Source organism: Bos indicus, chromosome 16 (assembly GCF_029378745.1).
Source record: "Bos indicus isolate NIAB-ARS_2022 breed Sahiwal x Tharparkar chromosome 16, NIAB-ARS_B.indTharparkar_mat_pri_1.0, whole genome shotgun sequence".
Classification (NCBI taxonomy): domain Eukaryota; kingdom Metazoa; phylum Chordata; class Mammalia; order Artiodactyla; family Bovidae; genus Bos; species Bos indicus.
Window position 1 is genome coordinate 43,236,470 of NC_091775.1, and position 23,076 is coordinate 43,259,545.

At 47.1% G+C, this 23,076-nt stretch overlaps 1 protein-coding gene across 1 annotated transcript in view; it reads left to right on the top strand.

Annotated features, from left to right (window-relative positions):
- Positions 1–23,076, top strand: part of MTOR (mechanistic target of rapamycin kinase) — a 123,672-nt gene that overhangs the window by 1,665 nt on the left and 98,931 nt on the right. Inside the window, exons 2-18 of the mRNA XM_070768227.1 lie at positions 545–720; positions 1,355–1,463; positions 2,153–2,385; positions 3,657–3,857; positions 4,565–4,699; positions 9,782–10,057; positions 10,142–10,250; positions 13,254–13,440; positions 14,395–14,523; positions 15,217–15,461; positions 16,527–16,742; positions 17,088–17,293; positions 19,850–19,972; positions 20,740–20,829; positions 20,954–21,046; positions 21,733–21,867; positions 22,096–22,225. Of these exons, the coding sequence (XP_070624328.1) occupies positions 559–720; positions 1,355–1,463; positions 2,153–2,385; positions 3,657–3,857; positions 4,565–4,699; positions 9,782–10,057; positions 10,142–10,250; positions 13,254–13,440; positions 14,395–14,523; positions 15,217–15,461; positions 16,527–16,742; positions 17,088–17,293; positions 19,850–19,972; positions 20,740–20,829; positions 20,954–21,046; positions 21,733–21,867; positions 22,096–22,225 (2,779 nt within the window). The 5' untranslated portion in view covers positions 545–558. The remainder of the gene's footprint in view (positions 1–544; positions 721–1,354; positions 1,464–2,152; positions 2,386–3,656; positions 3,858–4,564; positions 4,700–9,781; positions 10,058–10,141; positions 10,251–13,253; positions 13,441–14,394; positions 14,524–15,216; positions 15,462–16,526; positions 16,743–17,087; positions 17,294–19,849; positions 19,973–20,739; positions 20,830–20,953; positions 21,047–21,732; positions 21,868–22,095; positions 22,226–23,076) is intronic.

Below are 23,076 nucleotides of genomic sequence, written 5' to 3' on the forward strand. Positions count from 1 at the left end.
AGTGCCCCTCTTTAAATTTTCCTCAAGGAAAGGGGCAGCCTTAGGCATGCTTATTCTCTCCCTCTGCCTCCCCACTCTAGTACCTGACTGTGCCATGTATGTAGTGGTCATAAAGATAATCATACCTAGTAACGATTAACTCACTGTGTGCCTGGCACTGTTTTAATCATTTTTTAACATGGGTTAACTCACTCAGTCCTAACATCAACCTTATGAGTTAGGTACTATTATCCTCTTATTACAGTTAAGGAAACTATTAAGTATCTTCCTCAAGGTATATAATTTTGGAATGAATTCTCACCCAGGTAAGTCTGGCAGCACAGCCCATAATTTGACCTGTGCTACTGTGCTGCCTCTTTTAAACATCAGTCGTTGTTGAATGGCTCAAGGCTCTTTGCATGTTTTTCAGTGAGGTCTCCCAACCTTGTTTGGCTCCCCAGCTTGACTTGGGTATATGAAGATCTGTGTTGAGGAGCTGGGACCATATATAAGTTCATTGCCATAGTTTGTTATTCAGAATATTAAAGGAAGCATCTCTCCAAAGAACCTCAGGGCAAGATGCTTGGAACCGGCCCTGCTGCTGCCACCACAGCTGCCACCACATCCAGCAATGTGAGCGTCCTGCAGCAGTTTGCCAGCGGCCTGAAGAGCCGGAATGAAGAGACTAGGGCCAAAGCTGCCAAGGAGCTCCAGCACTACGTCACCATGGAGCTCCGAGAGGTTCGGACTGCTGTCGTTGGGGCCATTCATCATGGAGTGTTGGGGCTACCTGTACCATCCCTGGGTTAGATGCCTCTTGACCCCTAAGTGAGGATTCAGAAAATGTAAAGATTCCATTTCAGAAAGGCGCCCAGTTTCTCGTGTCCATAGAATGTGCGGATTCCTTTGCAGCAGTTACACATTTCTGTGGCATTTCCTGAGGTGTGGTATTTTAAGAGTCAGCATAGAGATGGCTGTTTCTTTTCATTTTTTTCTGTTTCATGCCACATTCCAGACCTTCTACTCTTTCTACCTGATAACAGTGGTTGGCATGGCTTTGAAGAGTTGGTTGCTTGGGGCTTTCTAAACAGAGACCAGACTTGAGGTCAGGGACAATGTCTTATTTGTCCTTATACCTCTGGTACTAGGTAGAATCTAGGACGGTAGGTGGCCTGCTATTGAATAAGATATGCAATAAGTATTTGTTAAATAGACCAATGAATTGCTGTACAGTTTAAAACTAGAAATGGGCAGCAGCCATGTCCCCCTTGGCTTGAACTGTACCTGCCGGCTGCCTTTCAGGTCCTAACCTTTGGGAGCCATCCCACCATCAGGGAGACATTAGCAGTTGTGCTGAGTACATCTTCTTTTGTAGATGAGTCAAGAGGAGTCTACTCGCTTCTATGATCAGCTGAACCATCACATCTTTGAACTGGTGTCCAGCTCAGATGCCAATGAGAGGAAAGGTGGCATTTTGGCCATAGGTAAGGACAGAGTCTCTGGTGCGGTGGGAACTGGAAATAAAGGACTGCTCACCTTTGTGTCCACTGCACCCTGTGTCTGCTTCCTACTGGATACTTAGTTCACATTTGTTTAAGGAATTTTAAGGAGCCTCATGGCTTTCAGTGTACTTACTCAGCTATTCTAGCAGTAGTCCTGGGACATAGGCAAAGCAGGTATTTTCAGATATCCATGTATCTGAACCATATCTCAGAACCATTAAGTAACTTTTCTAGGGCCAGTGTACCAGGGCTGAGACTAGAAGCCTGCTTTCACTCCAGGCTCTGTTTTCTCCATAGCACGATGTGGCATAGCAGGACTCACAAACAGAAAAGTAGAGTTGGGATGCATTGAATGAAAGGCAGGTAATTTTCAGCTGCCAGGAACTAGTCATCCATCCTGTGAACTATTATTCAGTCCCAGTTTGTTTTCCTTTTCTTCTTGGGAAAACAAATTGTATTTACTAAAATGAGGTCATTTTGCTTTATGTAAGTAGTTCTAGCACAAATGCCAAATCTGTTGGTTGAAATGAAAATTGTTTGCATCCTTACTGTCTGGAGATTTCAGTCAGTACTTAAAAGGAAGAGGTCACTGGCTGTGTCCCTCTGAAAGCCGCCTACTTTCCTGGGCAGCCTGTGCCCTTCCTCACCTTTTGCCTTCCTGTTTTTTCCAGCCAGCCTCATAGGAGTGGAAGGTGGGAATGCCACTCGAATTGGAAGATTTGCTAACTACCTTCGGAACCTCCTTCCCTCCAACGACCCAGTTGTCATGGAAATGGCATCCAAGGCCATCGGTCGGCTCGCCATGGCAGGGGACACTTTCACTGCTGAGTATGTGGAGTTTGAGGTGAAGCGAGCCCTGGAATGGCTGGGTGCTGACCGCAATGAGGGCCGGAGACACGCGGCTGTGAGTGTCTGGGGAGCAGTGCATCGTGTCGGGGTCCTTTCTTTGACGTGCTCAGGGCCCTGGAAGGCAAAGAGTGAGAGGGTCGCTCCAGGCAGAGGCACTGTGTTTCTTGGTGGCCCTGAATTCTACCCCGGGTCCCTTTCTCTCCTCACCCTGAGCTCCATTCCTGAGGAGGAAAATTAACGTTCTCTTTCATTGCTTGAGAGGCAGCCCTGTGTACAGTTCTTACCCTGACCTCTGATTTTCCAGTCGAAAACGCTTCCCCAGAAGGCACCGTTCAGCCATAGGAAAGAAGAGAAGCCACAGGCCAAGAGGCTTACAAAGCCTCAGACAGCTGCACTATCTGCAGCATCCCTCTGTCAAGGTCCCTCAATATCCTGTGGAAAAAGGAAGTTCTGGGCTGCAGAGAGGAGCAAGGGAGGTGCTTGCTCCCCCTGCTGGGAGAGTGGGTCTGCCTTCTCCCAGGCCTTTCCTGTTTATGTTTTAGTCATTTATTGATTGGTCAGTACACAGTCCAGACTTCCTCTTTCCCCTTGGCTGTTCTGCATTTGAGGGAGTGGTGGCTTCTACCCTCTTCTTCTAGACGCACATCCTCCTTGCTCTCCAAGGCTCATCCCTGAAAAAGACTAGTCTGATGGGCTAAAAATCCAGGCTGAGAGGCGGGGAAGAGTCTGTCCTTAAGAGACAGAATCTATGAACCAGTGTGGTGGAAATAGAAGCTTTAGGCAGATCCTTTCCAGTCGCTTCCCTCTTTAGCAGGCAGCACCATGAGAAAGGAGCCTGCCTGGGTGAGAGGCCTGCCTCTGGTGCCACTCTCTAACTCTAACTTGGGGCAGACCCTCCTGCCCACCTTCCGTTTTTCCATGGTCAAATGAAAAAAGCAAGATTAAATATTAAACAGGAACATTCATTCAGTAAAAGTTTATTGACTGCTTAAGTAGTTCAGGTACATTCCAGGCTATTTATCTATCTATCTGCTATCTTCTAGTGGAGCAGTATATAAAACATCAAACACGGCTGCCCTTTCAGAACTTGTGTCCTGACTTTCCTGTACAAGCGTTCTATTTCTAAACACCCTGTGATAATGGACTCTGAGATGTTTGATCAGTTTTACTCTCATTCCTAGGTCCCCAGGAATTCTGAGCTACAAGAGTGGGCAAGTGTGCTGTTTTCCTAGTGTGTGTTGGCTCTGGCATGAAAAGAGGCTGTGTTCCTAAGAGAACAGAACTGTCTGATCCAGATGCAAGATCTCTGTGTGCCTTTCCTCCCAGGTCCTGGTGCTCCGTGAGCTGGCCATCAGCGTCCCCACCTTCTTCTTCCAGCAAGTGCAGCCCTTCTTTGATAATATTTTTGTGGCCGTGTGGGACCCCAAACAGGCCATCCGGGAAGGAGCTGTCGCCGCCCTTCGTGCCTGTCTGATCCTCACCACCCAGCGGGAGCCAAAAGAGATGCAGAAGCCGCAGTGGTACAGGGTGAGGAGATGGTTCCATTCCAGCCTCCAGCAAAGCACTTCGGCCTAGAGCATCACTGGGCTTAAAGAGCAGAAGTAGGCCCCTGGCCACAGAGCTAGCGTCATGTCTACTTTGGTCTTACATGACTTTTTAAGCTCACTGTGAATTAGTAGTTATTTTGTTGTTTCCAACGAAAGCAAAGATCTGTCCATAGCTACGCCATTATTTTACACACCACTAATAGTGAGACTGCAATGCCAGTTACACTCACTGCCTTTTTAACAACAATTATAAGGGATCTCTTTTCAGAGATGTTAAAGTAGGGGAAAATGGGTGTGTCTGGAGGAATGAAATGCAGTAAATACTGAGAAAATACCAGTTCTCCTCTAGTGTTGCGAGTCCTGTGCTGACTGCTGCTACCAGGAGAACCTACTGAGGCTTGTCCTACACCAAGAGCCTTGAACATGGGATTGGATACCTGGGTTCTAGTCTTGGCTGCCCTGTGACCTTGGGCAAGTCACTTAGTTTCTGTTTTTAATCTGCCTCATGGTGGCGTTGTGAGAGTTGAAGCTAAATTAGATGAAAGATCTCAATGAACTAGTATTGTTGGTGATACTGGCACAAGTCCCTGAGCAGGCATGGTAACCTCAGAACCCCCCACATAGATGGCCGGCCTGCTTTCTAACTCTGGGTGTTGTGTAATGAAAGCATTCTGCATCTCTCTGTAGCACACGTTTGAAGAAGCAGAGAAAGGGTTTGATGAGACCTTGGCCAAGGAGAAGGGCATGAATCGGGATGACCGGATCCATGGAGCCCTGCTTATCCTCAATGAGCTGGTCCGGATCAGTAGCATGGAGGGAGAGGTGAGAAGCCACTTCTGAGGAACAGTGGGGTCAGGGGTTCCAGGCTTCCCACGTGCCATTCTGAGAGTGAGACAGGCGAGATTCTCATCCTCACAAGCTTACATTTTATAGAGAAACAGGTAATAGACAAAGAAATAAGAGCATTTCAGACAGCAGCCAGATCTATGAAGAAATGGAGTGGAGGGAAATAGGATGGAGGGGGTGACTCCCTCCCTGCAGTGATGCCAGTTGAGCTGAGACCACACGACATGGAGGAGCCAGCCTAGCGGCTGGCAGGGAGGTTGTCCATGCAGAGACTTGAGGGTGAAAGAGAGTTTGACAAGTTCAAGCAGGAAGGGAAGTGAAGCTGGTGCACCATGAGTGGGAAGAGGGAGGGCGAGGCCCTACTGGGAGGCTCATAGTTTGTGGTCCACCCAGGCTCTTATTCTTACCCCAGGGGATGATGTGACGGCATGTGTCTCTAACAGTCATTGGCTGCTTGTGGGGAAGAGCTTGTGGAGAGGCAGGGAGGAAAGCAGAAAGATGAGTTAGGAGGTGTATTGGCTCAAAAAGCAGCTACAAAGATGGGTTTAAAAGTACAAGGATTGTATTAGGGAAATAGCCTGTGAGAGAAAATGAGGAGGGAGCTGGAAGAGGCTGGGAGAACCATCAGGCCTCAACGCGTGTCTGACCCTGAGTGAACAAGAGTGGGAAGAATGGGATGGAAGCGTCCTAATCTACCATGCAGAGCCATCCCAGGGTCCTCAGGCCGGACCTGGCTGTCAGAGGAGGCCCGCCATAGCATTCTCACTGCGTTCTCTCGGCTGGAAGCGGCCCCTGGAAGGTGCGGCTGTGGCACAGATACGGCTTCCACTGACTCTGGTAGTGTAGACGCAGAAGTGGATTCAGTGTCAGTCCGCTCGTGCTGGATTCAGGGTGTATCTGGGAGGTAGTCTTCCAGTGGGGAACTGGTTGCTGTGGAATTTTACCCCAGGGCTTCCTGCTTTTGGAGGCCCAGTGACGTTTGTCAGTGCCTGTGTCCTGGGTGTGGGCACAGTGTGTGCTGCAGCGTGTGAAGCACAGAGTCTAGCTCTGGATCCCCACTCCTCTCTCTGCTGTGTGACTTGGGTAAATTACTTCACCCCCTCAGTTTTCTCAGTTTTAACAGGGTCTTATCCACCTCATGGAGCTCCTGTAAGGTTTCTAAATATATATGGGGTGCTTAGCTCAACTCCTGATTCCTAGTGGGCATTGCGTAAATGATCATCCTCAGAGATTTCCCCACCTGAGTATAACATGCTTTCCACTGTACCCCACACAGCTCTGGGATCTTTGTTGTCTCCAGAAAAACGGGACAATATCACCTAGCTCACAGGTTTAAATGAAATAGTACTTTGGTGACGGTACTTTGTAAATTATGAAGAACTATACAAATATAAGGGCTTTCCTGTTGGCTCTGTCGGTAAAGAATTCTACAGTGCAGGAGACCTGGGTTTCATCCCTGGTTTGGGAAGATCTCCTGGAGAAGGGAATGGCTACACACTCCAGTGTTCTTGCCTGGGAAAATCCCATGGACAGAGAAGCCTGGCGGGCTACAGTCCATGGGGTTGCAAGAGTCAGACATGACTTAGCAACTAAACCATCACCACCGTACAAATATAAAGTATTATAATTTCATAACTTCTTCATTCATTTAACAGAATAGAATGAGCATCTACTATCAGATCAGATCAGATCAGTCTCCCAGTCTTGTCCGACTCTTTGCGACCCCATGAATCGCAGCACGCCAGGCCTCCCTGTCCATCACCAACTCCCGGAGTTCACTCAGACTCATGTCCATCGAGTCAGTGATGCCATCCAGCCATCTCATCCTCTGTCGTCCCCTTCTCCTGCTGCCCCCAATCCCTCCCAGCATCAGAGTCTTTTCCAATGAGTCAACTCTTCGCATGAGGTGGCCAAAGTACTGGAGTTTCAGCTTTAGCATCATTCCTTCCAAAGAAATCCCAGGGCTTATCTCCTTTAGAACGGACTGGTTGGTTCTCCTTGCAGTCCAAGGGACTCTCAAGAGTCTTCTCCAACACCACATTTCAAAAGCATCAATTCTTCGGTGCTCAGCCTTCTTCACAGTCCAACTCTCACATCCATACATGACCACAGGAAAAACCATAGCCTTGACTAGACGAACCTTTGTTGGGAAAGTAATGTCTCTGCTTTTGAATATGCTATCTAGGTTGGTCATAACTTTCCTTCCAAGGAGTAAGCGTCTTTTAATTTCATGGCTGCAGTCACCATCTGCACTGATTTTGGAGCCCAGAAAAATAAAGTCTGACACTGTTTCCACTGTTTCCCCATCTATTTCCCACGAAGTGATGGGACCAGATGCCATGATCTTAGTTTTCTGAATGTTGCAACTTTTTCACTCTCCACTTTCACTTTCATCAAGAGGCTTTTTAGTTCCTCTTCACTTTCTGCCATAAGGGTGGTGTCATCTGCATATCTCAGGTTATTGATATTTCTCCCGGCAGTCTTGATTCCAGCTTGTGTTTCTTCCAGTCCAGTGTTTCTCATGATGTACTCTGCATATAGGTTAAATAAACAGGGTGACAATATACAGCCTTGATGTACTCCTTTTCCTACTTGGAACCAGTCTGTTGTTCCATGTCCAGTTCTAACTGTTGCTTCCTGACCTGAATACAAATTTCTCAAGAGGCAGATCAGGTGGTCTGGTATTCCCATCTCTTTCAGAATTTTCCACAGTTTATTGTAATCCACAGTCAAAGGCTTTGGCATAGTCAATAAAGCAGAAATAGATGTTTTTCTGGAACTCTCTTGCTTTTTCCATGATCCAGTGAATGTTGGCAATTTGATCTCTGGTTCCTCTGCCTTTTCTAAAACCAGCTTGAACATCAGGAAGTTCACGGTTCACATATTGCTGAAGCCTGGCTTGGAGAATTTTGAGCATTACTTTACTAGCATGTGAGATGAGTGCAATTGTGCAGTAGTTTGAGCATTCTTTGGCGTTGCCTTTCTTTGGGATTGGAATGAAAACTGACCTTTTCCAGTCCTGTGGCCACTGCTGAGTTTTCCAAATTTGCTGGCATATTGAGTGCAGCACTTTCACAGCATCATCTTTCAGGATTTGGAATAGCTCAACTGGAATTCTATCACCTCCATTAGCTTTGTTCGTAGTGATGCTTTCTAAGGCCCACTTGACTTCACATTCCAGGATGTCTGGCTCTAGGTCAGTGATCACACCATCGTGATTATCTGGGTCGTGAAGACCTTTTTTGTACAGTTCTTCTGTGTATTCTTGCCATCTCTTCTTAATATCGTCTGCTTCTGTTAGGTCCATACCATTTCTGTCCCTTATCGAGCCCATCTTTGCATGAAATGTTCCTTTGGTATCTCTGATTTTCTACTATAGGCCAGTTATACTGTGTCCTAAGAGCTAGAATAATGCAGCAGTGAATAAAACAGTACATACTAGCAAAAGGAGGCAGACAATACACAAATCAATAAAAGTATATATAGTACAGCATATGGCGATACGTGCTGTGGAGAAAAGTAGGGCAGAGAAAGGAATGGGGAAGCTAGCATGGATCAAGGATTACATTTTACAATATGGTGACATTTGAGCATAGCCGTGAAGAAGCTAAGGACAAAGCCATACAAACATCTGGGGATGCCCCTTCCAGACAGCTGGTTCTGTAAGCACAAGGCCCCATGGTAGGAGTGTGCTGCTTTATGAAGGGAGCGAGCTTGCTGTTGTGAGCTGAATGAGAGGAGAGAGGAGTTGGGAGGCAGGGTCCAGGGAATACCTGGGGCAGGAGGGGACTCATCACATAGGATCTCAGAAGCCCCTGCACATATCGTTGGAAATAAATTAATGGAGGGGCCAGGGCTGAAGCCAGGAGTCTAGTCAGGACAGAACTGTAGCATCTCAGTAGAGAACTTGGGCAGCGTAGACCATACTGGGAGCTGTGGTGGTGCCAGGAGGGGTTGGGTTCTAAATTTGGGATTTGGAGGTTGGTGGGAGAGAGAGGAGTCCAGGTTTGGGGCCTCAGTAACCCGAAGGGTAGAGTTGCTATTTACTGAGATGGGAGTAATGGGTCTGGGGTGGAAAGTCAGGGGTTTGCTTTTGAACTTGTTATTGTACATCTGAGTGGAGATGTTGAGTAGTTTGGGGGAGAGATCTGAGCGAGAGACAGATGTGGGAGTTGTTGGCATGTGGATGTTATTTCCAGTCATGAGACTAGATGAGAACTCCCCGGTAACTAGGGTGGTTGGGGGAGAGATGGGGGCTGAGATCCTGGGGAACCCAGGGAGACCAAGGAGTAGTGGTGGTGGTGGGTGTGGGTGCCAGCAAAGCTCAGGGTCCAAGGAGCCAAGTGAGTGAAGGGTGTCAAGGAGGAGGAAACACTGTTGGATCAGATGCTGCAGACAAGTCAAATAAGATGAGGACTGAGACCATTCGATTTAGCAACGAAAGAATGTTGGTGACCTTGACAAAAATAGTGGACAAGATTTTCTGAAAAATGAAAATATCTGTGAGAAGAGTTTGGAAGTCTGGAAATTAATTGTTCTCTTATCTTTCTCAATTTGGACTGCTGGAGGACGAGTTATTGAGCAGTCCTTTGAATAGGTAAGAGGTGTGAGTTCTCAGCCAATCAGCTTGTTCCATGCCTCTTACAGAATTCCTAGGCCTCTGAGAATATCACTTGCCTCCGCTGTTTCTACCTGGGTTTCAGGTGAGAAGAGGGACAGCAGAGCTTCCTTAGCAGGGTGGGGCTACCCCTCACCCTCTCAGGAGTCTCCTGTCATAGCCATCAACAGTCAGCTTTCCCACACCAAGGGTAGCTTACGGGTCCTTGGGAGCCAGCCCCCTGCTGCTGCTTCATCCTTCAGTAGGTGGTGCTCTTCTGCCTAAATTAGAATCAGGCCCCCTGCAAGGTCCTAGGGAAACCTGAATCCTCAAGAAGAGTGGCCTCCATCCCCTGTGGGAAGAGCTACATTTCAGGGTTGGGTGTGTGTTGCTCATAGACTCCACGGTGCCCAGGTAAATGCCTCTTGTGAGTAAAGGTGACTTCTCCCCCATGTGTACAGCGCCTGAGAGAAGAAATGGAAGAAATCACACAGCAGCAGTTGGTCCATGACAAGTACTGCAAGGATCTCATGGGTTTTGGAACGAAACCCCGTCACATCACCCCCTTCACCAGTTTCCAGTCCGTGCAGCCCCAGCAGTCAAATGCCTTGGTGGGGCTGCTGGGGTACAGCTCTCACCAAGGCCTCATGGGCTTTGGGGCCTCCCCCAGCCCAGCAAAGTCCATGCTGGTGGAAAGTCGCTGCTGCAGGGACTTGATGGAGGAGAAATTTGATCAGGTCAGTAGCAGGAGGCCTGCTCTCTCTTTTCCCAAGCTCCATGCCTCCCCTTCCTTTACCAACCCTGTGTCCTTCCTGTCTCAGGTGTGCCAGTGGGTGCTGAAGTGCAGGAATAGCAAGAACTCGCTGATCCAAATGACAATCCTTAATTTGTTGCCCCGCTTGGCTGCCTTCCGACCTTCTGCCTTCACAGGTGAGGATGTCCATGGATGCGTTGTGTTGTTACCCATCAGGGGTAATTAAACAGAGAAGACGTGATTGCAGAAAGTTACAACTGCTTCTCATTTGAAGCAGTGACTGCTGAAAGGCCAGTCTCTGGTTTCTTAGCCAGTTTCAGCGGTACGTAGTTCAGATTTTCTGTAAATGTGGCAGACACCGGGACAGTCCGAATGTGCAGGCAGAGGCGCTGCTAGAGCCAAGCAAGTTCTCGTGTGGAAGCCAACATGTTCGTTCACGAATGGGCTCCAGATAGACTGAAGGAAGGGAAGTTTGGGTTTCTGTGGGGTGCAGCGGCTAGTCTGTGGGGCACAGAGGAGCCGATGCAGTCCTGCATCTGCCCCTGAGGTGGGCACCAGGCTGCCTACTCGCTCACAAGGAGGAAGGACTAGACGCTTTAGGGGCTGGTTTCACGAGTGACAGACTGTGGCTTCCCCCCTTCCTGCCCTGTTCCCAGTGGTTGCTGTGAATTCCTAGCTCCTGAAACTGGCCCAGCTCAGACAGTGGCTTCTCCCTGAGGCCTGCCTGGTTCACTTCAGCTGGAAGCATGCTTTTCCTTTCTCATTATAACCCCCAGCTGTGGAAGGGCCACAGCATCAGACCTGGGGTGAATCTTCCCTTTGTTCTTTTTGCTTGGCTGCGCCGTGAGGCATGCCGGATCTTAGTCCCCCAACCAGGGATCGAACCTGCGCCTCCTGCATTGGGAGCACAGAGTCTTAAACAGTAGACCACTAGGGGGAAAGTCCCAGCCTCTGTTCTTAGCTGCGACGTTGGGGGCAGATTGTGTGACCTTCCTGGATCTTCACTTCTGGATGGGTCCAGTTAGAGTGACAGTTCCTGCACCATGAGATGGGCTGCCTGAATGTCTAAGCACCTTTCTAAGTGCCTGGTGCAGAGTGAGCTCCAAGAAATAGAAACCATTACTGTTGCTGGCTCCTCTGGCTACTTCAAAGCCTTTTTAATAATAAGGTAAAGGTAAAAATTATACTATTACTCCAGTTGCGTGTTCATACTTAACATCCTGGTCTCACCTCCCTCCTTGCTGGGTGTAGAGACCTTGGCCCTACATCTCTTTGGTCTTCACTGTGGTGCATGCTGCCTGCATTTCATAAGCATATAGGACACAGTGAGAGCCGAGATGGGAAACGGAAGGCCAGCCTGCCCCTCCACAGATGCCTTTCCCTGGCATAGACTCATCTCATACTGCTCAGCTCAGATGAGACAGCGGCAAAATACAGCTGGTGAAGTGTTAACCTGTGGGGTGTGAGCACAGGCCATGCTGAGTGAGGATGAGACAAATAGCCACATAAAATCACTGAACCATAAAGAAAGGATGTAATGAAAATCACCCGTAGTTTTTCAGTTTTCTATTCCTCCCTCCTGGTGCTCAGCAGCTTTTCTCTCTTTTTAATAACCAGACACGCCCCTATTCAGTAGAGCTTTAAATGATCTTGGTTTGAAAGTCTGTGGTTCAAAAGAGAGTAATAAGTAGGCCATATTTGATCAAAGTCTGGCATATTGTGGAAGCAGTTACCCTAGTTAAGTTCAAAAGACGGCCTAGCAGCAGGATACAAAGGCTCAGAAGGCCCCCAGGTTTGTTCTTTTGATGTGGGTTTTTGTTGTTTTATTAAATAATATACTAAAATATGTCCTTGGAATTCAGCCTGAGCAGCCTGTGTAAGTACAGTCTCATTGGGAAAGTGCCACTTTTTAAAGCTTAACAGTTTGGAAGTCATTGCTTGCACTTCCTGATGATGCAACCTTTGGGAATGTCAAAAATACTCCCTTTGGGTTTGGGCTAGAATCTAGCAATGCCAGATTCCTAGTCTCTTGGGGTGCTAAATCTGGAAAAGGAAATTGCCACTATCATTTAAGCTCATTTCCTGCTGAAACACTGCCCTTCTGCAAAGGTCTAGTTTTCCTCCTAGACGCACTCTGATTTGAGGGTGCTATCCCCTTGGTCTCTGACTGTTTTCAAGCCCCAGCATGCCTCAGCTGGTGGGAGGTCAACTCATTTGACCATGAGCTGTGAGAGAAGACATTCCTCAGTGGTGTAAACGCAGTGATGTGTGTTGCTGAGTGTGGTCCTGGTGGCCCTCCCTCTCCAGCGCTCACTCGGGGACGGGGGATGTGTGGTCTCACCTCACCTGGCCTCGAGCTATGAGAGGAGACATACGTCAATGGCGGAAACGCAGTGGCGTGTTGCTGAGTGCGGCTATCGTGGCCCTCCACAGCCCCCACTTTCTCGGGGATAGTGGACATACGGTCTCGCCTTCTCCGCTCCAAAGTATGTGCTGCCGGTGCACGGCCTTGAGGCCAGCGAGATGGAAGAGGAGAAACAGAAGCAAGGCACGAAGCAGGCAGCTCCAGCCTTCTGAGGAGTCATAACACTTTAGCTTAAATTGCCCAAGAATCGCCTACCCGTGCACATTGGCTTATGTAAACTTAATGAAAATACACATGTGGCTTTCCAAATTACAGACTAAATCTTATTCTATTAAATATAACTGTACAGAATTCTCTAGGTGATAGCAAAGTGATTTCTAGGCCTAGGCTGAGTGGAATGGCCTGTTTATTGGAAACAATTTTCAATATTACTGTAAATTTCAATATAAAATAGCTTAGTTGATCCTTTCCTCGTTTTAAACCAAGATTTAACATATATTTCTTAAACAAGAGCATATAATCTTTTCCCTCAAAATGTAACACGGATGGGGACAATTAATGTGATTAAGTTTTTTTTTTTTTTTTATTAAAGGAGAAAAACAGCTTATATTTCTAATATTTCTAAAAGCTTTATCAGAGGAGTGATTATCAAGCATAAGACTTTGGTTTGTACATTCTCTCAATTCTCTTTAATGCCTTTCCAACAGGCTCTCTTGATTTATTCTTAAATTGCATGTTGCATAGGAACCCTGACCTTGACACAGAGACCAGCCCTCACCTTGAGCCATATACACTTTGTCGTTTCTGTGCTCAGATACCCAGTACCTCCAGGATACCATGAACCATGTCCTGAGCTGCGTCAAGAAGGAGAAGGAACGGACAGCAGCCTTTCAAGCCCTGGGGCTACTTTCTGTGGCTGTGAGGTCTGAGTTCAAGGTCTATTTACCTCGTGTGCTGGACATCATCCGAGCAGCCCTGCCCCCTAAGGACTTCGCCCATAAGTAAGCATCTTTATTACTATTTCATCTTCCACCCCATTTGGTTGAGGAGAAAGGATGCTCCATTCCAGTTTCTGTGGAGCTTAATCCTGTTCTCTGCATCATTAACCAGCAAATTATATAATGAATAGCCCTTCCTCAATTGAGCTCTGGCCTTTTCCAAATGAAGTGACATCGATGTAAATATTTGGGAAGCTTGAATACCTGCAAACATATTAGATACCAGTGCTGTTCTCAATATGTATATTACTTACTGGGAATCTCCTAGTTCTGTTCTTTTCTCTGGCTTTCAAAGGTCTTATTCTGATAACAACTAAAGTGAGGATTCCCAGACTAGAAATGAGGGGACCTAATGGTCACCCTTTCATCACTAAAGTTGGATACATTATTCTTCCTCTCAAAACCTCCCAATGAATAAAATATGAGAAAGACCTCAGCACCCTGCAAAGTGGCGAGGCTGGGGTATCTTCTCTAAGTCTCGGGGTCAGAGTTCATTAGAATTGTGTCTTCATAGTTCCCTGTGTTAGTAGCAAGGATTGTGCTAGTGAATTACTGAGCCTCGCCCATCTCAAGCCCAGCCTTCTCCTCACAGGGAGTAGAATTTCTTCCCATATGATGGCTGTGCCCTTCACTCCTGGTCCCTGATCTGCATGTTGCTCAGTTTGCTTCCTAAATCGGTACCTTGGCCAGCACCACTCTAACCCATGTGGCGCCTTTTGTGTGAATTCTGAAGTGGGGCCCCTTACTCAGGAGACTTTACTGCCATCTGCTGGACATTTGTTGTAAATATACAAGTCTGCAGTGACGGCAGGGTGATGGGCCCCACTAGGTCACCTGCACACCCACATGGGGTGGCCCCGTTTGGGTAACCTGCCCTGCTTGCCCCACGGTGATTTTGAGGTAGGACATCACAAAATGCCATTATGTCTAAACTGGTCACACTTGGGTTCTCTGCAGGAGACAGAAGGCTATGCAAGTGGATGCCACAGTGTTCACCTGCATCAGCATGCTGGCCCGAGCCATGGGGCCAGGCATCCAACAGGACATCAAGGAGCTGCTGGAGCCCATGCTGGCGGTGGGCCTGAGGTAGGTGTCAGGAACCTGAGCTGTCCCTGTCTCGGTTAGTATGAGGCTCGAGCCACACTCCTGGGTCTGTGTGGAAAGAAAGAGGCATGGCTGTTGGCATATAACATTGACTAGGTAGGATAGCTCACACTAAATACAGAGGCTGATTTCAAATCCATGTTTCATCACTAGCTTGCTTGGTGATTGTAACTAAATTATTTAACTTCTCTGAGCCTCAGCTTTCTAGTCTGAAAAGTGGGTACAATAACAATTCCTATTGTCTGGATTTGTCCTGGGGATTCAGTAGAAGAGTTCACAAAGTGCTGTGTGTTTAAGAAACGCTCTGGTAATGTTCGCAGTTGTCATTTATATTATTATGGGCAAATTACTTAAGCTCCCTACACTTTCGTTCTCTTCATCTATAAAATAAGGATGATGCTGTCAATCTGCTTCCCAGGTAACTTATTGAGACTTGGTTTTAGTGGCTAAATTATAGTAAACAGGTTTGCTCAGTACAAAATCATAGATTGTTTTGAAATCCGGAATCAGACCAAGAGATTTTAGGATATATATTCAATTTTATAGTATTCTTTCTGCTGTAAAAACCAAGCAGAGATGGGACCCAGTCCCTGTTCTGGAGAGAAAGGGCTGTTTCTTCTCCAGAACAGACCAGATGTCACATGCCCTTGTCGTGACTGGTTTCCCACCCTTCAGCCCTGCCCTCACAGCTGTGCTCTATGACCTGAGCCGTCAGATTCCACAGCTGAAAAAGGACATCCAAGACGGGCTCCTGAAGATGCTGTCCCTGGTCCTTATGCACAAACCCCTCCGGCACCCCGGCATGCCCAAGGGCCTGGCCCATCAGCTGGCTTCCCCTGGTCTCACGACCCTCCCTGAGGCCAGTGATGTGGGCAGCATCACCCTTGCTCTCCGAACTCTCGGCAGTTTTGAATTTGAAGGTAAGAAAAGGTGGTGACTCTTGCCAAGAAAGTCAGTGACACTGGGAACCTTGAGAACAGACTGAGGGTGCCTAGAATCCCTGGCTCTGGCTTGGGTCCTGGAGACAGGGTGGCTGATTCTGCAGCAGCTCATCCTTCCTATATTCTTTCTATATATTGTTAATTCCTATCTTTGTTTCTTTGTCTCATACAAAGACAGGAAAAGTGGGTAGGGGGTACAGATATTTTGAAGAATAGTATGCATTAATCCAAAGAACTAATGCTACAGAGGTGGACTCTGCACTTTCTTACTTCCCTGTAGCTGAGATGGTGTTTAATGCTTTAAAATGTATAAGCAGGGCTTGGGGTGTTTTTGTTACTATGGCTGTATGATTTCCAAGAGTACTGTACTATGCAGTTCAGTTTGGAATTCCAAGCTGCAGAAAAACCCACGTTAACACCCTAGGGAGATATATTTCAGGAGAGAAAAATGCACACGTAGATGAAATTTAAGATCACGTAGGTGGTACTGGTCAAGACTGCAGAGAAACAGCAAGTATAAGAAGTCTAGATGTGCTGTCTGAGTACTTACGGCGTCCATGATTTCCCGTTTCAGTTCCTCCAGTTACACTGATTAACACTCAGGATAATTTATTTCTAATGAATAGCAAGGAGTTATATTTAAACTCAGCCTACATCAAACTCTCTTTTTGATATTTGAATCTGGAAACTAAAATAGACAAGGTAAATTTGATCAAAAATGGTTTTTCTCTCTGGGAATATGAAAAACAGTGTCAGAATAAAACAAAATAGTTCATTTTTTGAAGGAAATAAAAGATTAGGATGGAAGCAGGAAGGAACTGTCTTTTGTACGTCTCCCAGTTCCTTCTCCATCTGCCTTTCTGCCCATTGGAATCCCATTTGTTACCTTTTTAAGAGAAGAGTTCTGGGTCAGTATCTTGCTGATCAACATCTTGCTGAAAATTAAATTAGTAGCCACTAAGTGGAAATTGCAGCCAGTGAGTCACAGAGCTGCTGTCCAAAGCAGCGGTGTTCATTCTGTCTTCTCTCTGCCCTTGTATCCAGGCCACTCTCTGACCCAGTTTGTCCGCCACTGTGCGGATCACTTCCTGAACAGCGAGCACAAGGAGATCCGTATGGAGGCCGCCCGCACCTGCTCCCGCCTGCTCACACCCTCTGTCCACCTCATCAGTGGCCACGCTCATGTGGTCAGCCAGACTGCAGTGCAAGTGGTGGCAGATGTGCTCAGCAAACTGCTCGTGGTTGGGATAACCGATCCTGGTAAAGTTTGAGATGCAGGCAGTCTAGGGAAGTGTAGGTGCCAGGTACAGTTAGAAGTAGCCAGCTTCCTTGCGTGGTCCTTCTGGAATCCTTCGGCCTCAACAAACTGATGTCCAGCTCTTCTTCTGGCAAGGCCTTAGGTTTGGCCACGCCAGCCTATTGTGTAAGATAATCAGCCTTAAATTCTGTCATCTTTGTCCTTTCAGTAGAGAAAGAAAATGACAAGTTCGGTGAGACAAGGGTGTCTGGAGTCCCCCTCTAGGATGATGGCAGTGGAGGCAGACGTGGGAAAGGACTGGAGGGATGAAAGAGTAGAAGCACTGAAAGGCTCATTTGCTCTTGCAGACCCCGACATCCGCTACTGTGTCTTGGCGTCCCTGGACGAGCGCTTTGATGCACACCTGGCCCAGGCGGAGAACCTGCAGGCCCTGTTTGTGGCTCTGAATGACCAGGTGTTTGAGATCCGGGAGCTGGCCATCTGCACTGTGGGCCGGCTCAGCAGCATGAACCCAGCCTTCGTCATGCCCTTCCTGCGCAAGATGCTCATCCAGGTGAGGGTGTGACGGCCACCCCTCAGGGTGGTGGGGAGGGCACGCTCCTGTGAGCACACGCTCCTGTGAGCACTGTATGGGGAAAGAGAGGAGGAAGGGGGAGAAGGGTTGAGACGCCTGGTAGAAGCCACATTTGGTGCCAAGAGTCCACATGTTTTCCCGGCTTGATAATTGTGGTTCAAGTGCTTATCACCTCATAGGCCTCTTGTCAGTGTGACTCCAGGAGACCTCCTAGGCCCAGGCTGACCTCTCATGCAGCTCTTCCTTTTTCCTGGCAAGTCATCAGCAAATCCACTTCTGGCTCCTCTTTTCTGCATCTGCTGCAGAGGGTGTCAGTTGGCCCAGTGCCTCCCTATCCTTCCCCTCCTAATTCTCCCACTGCTGCCAGGCCGGCCACAGAGGCCGAGCACAGGAGAGGTCCCAGCTCTGTTTCTCATTATCACTGCCCCTGCTCTGTGGTCCCTGGCTCCCTGGCTATCTTTGCTCAATAATGCCAGATGCCAAGCTCAGCTGATTGGACTAGAGCCTCAGGTTGACCTTGCTGCTTGAGCTCCTGAAACTTATCCCCTGGTTTTTGTCTTCATCTACCTAAGTAAGTTCTCTGGCCACATTGTGAGCAATGCTTGGGGTACAGTCCTGCCTGCCTTGTGTTACTTCTACCGACCTCTCTGGGTCTCAGCGTGGCTTACTCGGTCATTTCCCGTCCCTTCACTCCATCCTGTCCCTACCTCACCCTCAGCTTCGTGACCCTCCCCATGGTTTCTTTTGAAGTAAATAAACGCTTCTAACAAATAAAGCACTTAAACATAGAAAATTATAAATATATGTAACTTTTATCCTAAAGAAATATCATTTATTCACAGTTTATCGTAATTAAAGTAACAGTGAATAAAGTCATCAGTGAACAAATAAATATTATATTTATATTGTCACTTATGCTTTTAGCTTAATGGTTTATTTCTTAACTGCTGGCCTGTGTTAGGGGTGCCTGTCATTTTAAGTCTTCTTGAAATAAGTAAAGTTTGGGGAAGGAAAAGAAATCATTGTTGAGCCTGGCAGCTCAAACTGTACTAAGTAAGCTTGATAAGGATATAATTCCTAATGAGAATATCAGTATGTTCATTCAGACAACAGATGTTTTGAGCACCTGCTATGTTCCAAGTACTGCTGGGTGCTGGAAGCACGTCAGTGAAGCAGCCAGGGGTAGCCTGTGTTGTCGAGAAGTTTACAGTAAGCTGTCAGGCCTTCTCATTTTTCTGATACTGGAAAATGTGAAGCATCATTAAATGAATTTACTCTGTACTGAACTCAGCCCTTGAAATACCAGAATTTTATTTCATTTCATTTTTTCTGTTTTATCAGAAGGCTCAAATCTGGGAACACTTTATTAGCAAAAGGAATGAATAAAACAAGGGCTGCTTGGGAAAAAATTTTAAATAATTTTTCTTGGTTTTAAACTTTGATACAAGTTTCCCCATGCTGAATTCTACATTTTCATGCCTTGGTAAGGGACCACACCCAAGTGTGCTGTGGTCTCTTCTTGGCGTCTTGATCATCAGGGACGGCACTGGGTATTCTTATTACCCACTGCCCTTGCTCAGCGATGCTCTTTGGCTCTGGAGTAAATTGAGGACTCTCTGATTTGGCACCATGCTGTCCCAGAGAATTGTGCATTCCTCCCTGGAGCCGTTTCCTCCCAGACAGCCATCTCTTCTTGCAGTTACAGGTCTGTCCTTAGTATCCCTCTCCATCCCTTCTCACTGCTATCTGTTGTGACCTACTGACAACAGGCTAGGGGCGTCCAGGAAATTGGGATTAGTAAAGCAATAATCTAAGATGAAACATTAACTTGGGGACTCCTCCTCTGGGTAGCTGAGTTAACATGAGCTTTGTTTCTCCCTTTTCCCACTGTGCAGAGGTTTCCTTCTGGCAACTTCAGCTCTCCAGAAGTTTGTCTATATTAAGTTGTTTGTGTCCCCAGGAGCATAACATGCTGATTTGCTGGTGTTTTCAGCAGGTTGCTTAGATCACACATGTTATCTCTGTTCATTAAGATTCAAGGGGATCCTGTTGGTATGATCCCTGTTTAGGTTTATCTAGAGGTGCCCAGAAGCACTGCTAAGTTTCAGTATTTCTTTCAACATCATCGGTCTTCGATTCCATTGTTATCATTTATAGCTACTCTGAGTGATTTGCTGACTGGAATCTGCAAAGATTTTTTTTTGCAGAGAGCCCTTGCATCAGTCTTTATTTTTGCAAAACTCTGTTGACAGTGAGCCCTGTGTTTTCTCAGTCTCCTATGACTGTCTACACTGTTAAATGCTATGTTTCACAGAGGACCAAGGGCCCGTGGAGCACTATGACAGAAGGGCTGGTTTCAAGCAGTTTTTCCGCTTGTCACTGCTGTCTCCAGGACTGTTCTATGAGCGGCAGAGATGGCCTTGCTTGTGGAGTATCCCGTTCTGGTTCCTTCCTCTAGTCCCCGCCTCATTCTCCCTTCAGACACACAGCAGCTGTTGAGTTTCCTCTGCCATAGAGAGCCTTTCTTACCTACAGATTCTCACAGAGCTGGAGCACAGCGGCATTGGAAGAATCAAGGAGCAGAGTGCCCGCATGCTGGGCCACCTGGTCTCCAACGCCCCGCGGCTCATCCGCCCCTACATGGAGCCTATTCTGAAGGTAATCTGCAACAGACAGAGACAGGTACTATCTCTCCAGGCTGTCTTGGGACAAAGGGAGTGTTTCGTTGTTCACTGGTACACTGAACAAAGTAGATAATTTCTTTGGTCCCACACTCAGGGACAAGAGCCGCATCAAGCACCTGCAGCTCAAGATACCAAGAATTTCACCAGTTGCAGGAAAGTGCTCTCCTCCTGATGTAGTGTTTCAAGCACATCATCAATTATCAAATGTTCTTGGAGAGGAGAAAACAGCAGCATAAAGAAGCTCCCCCAAAGTGAAGAAATAAGTGAGCTTTAAAATCTGAGGCAGTGGGACTTCCTTGGTGGTCCAGTGGCTAAGACTCTGCTCTCCCAGTCCAGGAGGTACAGGTTCGAGCCCTGGTCAGGGAACTAAGATCCCATATGCCGCAGGACACAGGCAAAAATATATACTCATCGGAGACAGCCTTCAAATCTGATATGTTGAGTCATGTGAAGCGTGTCACAACCTATGTGAATGTGGGTACATGGTCACACAGATGCAGTTTAGAAAAGGCATGGGAAACATTTGTGAATCATGGCACTTCCCAGCTCCCTCTTACATCAGACTTGTGTACAGTATGGAGAAAGGAGAATTTACATACCAGAGGAACCCTGGATTCATAAAGCCGGAGAAGTAATTTACCTGTGTCTGAGATGATCTCTGGGGTGAACTTTACTTATGTGAAAAGAAGTGTCCTAGTCAATTCTTACCAGGATTCATTTTCTTGTACCTTCTTTCCATAGGCTTTAATTTTGAAACTGAAAGATCCAGACCCTGATCCAAACCCAGGTGTGATCAATAATGTCTTGGCTACGATAGGAGAGTTGGCTCAGGTAAGGTGACAACTGTTTTTTCCCATAGGATGGGAAGAATGTGATTATACCTCTGATGAGGTCAAAATACTTCTTAATGCCATAATTTCTAATGCTGTCTGCCACGTCCTTTTTCATTTTGTAGGTTAGTGGCCTTGAAATGAGGAAATGGGTTGATGAACTTTTTATTATCATCATGGACATGCTCCAAGACTCCTCTCTGTTGGCCAAAAGGCAGGTGAGTAGCACCACTTCCTCTTTGAACAGGACAGGCCCATGAGGCCAGGGACCTCTGTCACCTTAGTGTCCCCAAGCAATGGCTAGCACATAGTGGGTACTTGGAAACATTTGTTGACTTAGTGAAAAGAAAAAAGACTTGGAACCGAATTAGCTGTCATCCTGACCCAGAGTTGTTGTCAGTGTTAGAGCTGACCAGTGCCGTTTCCTCTAGACAAAAAAAAAAATTACAGATCACCCGTCAGAGCTCCAGCCTCCTAAAAGGAAAAAGAGTGCCTTAGCCTCTGGCTGTAGAGGCCAACAGAGCTCCAGCCCACCCTCCCCACCCTGGTTTCACTTTGGTCATTGAGATTATTAGGTGCCTAGACTAAAAGTAAGACCAACCTTAATTTCCTTTTGGGTCAGACTTCTTCTATCAATCATCCATGGTGAGAAGGACTGTGTATTTCCTTTGAGAAAGGCAGGTCTGCTCTTTACCTTTGATCCAGTGACGGTTGTATTGATTTGTAGCCTTGTTTTTATATCCCAGCTCTCAGGATTTGTGTTTATGGTTAGTGTCTTCACTGGAAATTCTTTTCTTGTAATAGCCTTTAACTCTTTGTTATAACCATTTAACAAAGAGTACGAAGTATGTTTTCTTTTCTCTCTTACTGGCTGTATGAGTCATGTGACCTTTTTCCTGTCCAGGTGGCTCTGTGGACCTTGGGGCAGTTGGTGGCCAGCACTGGCTACGTGGTAGAGCCCTACAGGAAGTACCCCACATTGCTGGAGGTGCTGCTGAACTTTCTGAAGACTGAGCAAAACCAGGGTACACGGCGGGAGGTAGGAAGCTTGTCAGACTTAGTCTTTACAGACTTGCTGGGAGAATGGAGAGAGAGTGGGAGATGTTTGCGGCATTAACACTCTCCAGCGGTGTTGATGAGACTTCCTCTCCCTTTCTGTTTTGTCCCTGTAGCTGGGAACGGGAGAGGAGTGTCCGTGAGCACTGTTTTGTTGTAGTCAGGTGCTGTGATGAATGTTTTCCTTTTCCCCCACCCCTTTCCCACACAGGCTATCCGTGTGTTGGGGCTCCTAGGGGCATTGGATCCCTACAAGCACAAAGTGAACATTGGCATGATCGACCAGTCCCGGGACGCTTCTGCCGTCAGCCTGTCAGAGTCCAAGTCAAGTCAGGATTCTTGTAAGTTGAGGGGATCTGTGAGTGGCTTGCCAAGTGCTTGCCTCACAAAGCCCTCACTGGCTTTGTTTAGAAAGAGCCTGGTGCTGGATAACTATGAAATGATCCTTCACTGGTTCACTTGGTGACTTTTGAATGGAACGTCAGTAGTTTGCTCTTGAATCATAGGAAGGGCGCTGTGTCTAGTCTCCCTGTTTGCCTGGGTTCTTTGTTAAGGGTTAACAGACTATGTCTGTGCTCACTTTTTGTGCTGATGAGAAAGAGGTGAATTATCACCCCATCACATTTGTTCATCTGTCATTCTTTGTTAGTGCCTGTTTGATGTTTTCTCTTCCCGTGGCACCCAAGGAGGAAGAGGGTAGAACTGATTGTCCCAATTTTAATTGATAGGGAAATCTGATACAAGGCTCAGAGGGCATAGAAAAGCAGGTAGCAATCCGAATCCAGGGTTCTTTTTCCATCAAGTGGTCTGGCCCTGGAGTTCTTTGCCTTTAGATAAATAGCCTGAGAGATTGGGTAGGGCCTGGGGATGCCGGCAAGTTTTCTAGACTTAACCCACTGTCTCCTTCAGGCAGACTTATCTGAAAGTAGGAAAGTTCAACAGTGGCTTCCCCATCCAGTTCAGCAAAATAAAATAAATAAATAAAGTAAATAAACTAATTGTTTCTGAACTCTGTGGATGGGCCCCTTCTGCTTCCAGTGTGTTCTGTGTGTTAGAGAAGTGTGCCTGTGATGATGCCCTGTCAGACCCCCAGCTGTCAAGCGGAGCCTGAGCCATGTCCTCCAGGTGTTCCTCCACCCTCAGCACCGTGTCATCCGGTCTCTTGGATGTTCTGCTTCTCAGGGTCCTTATT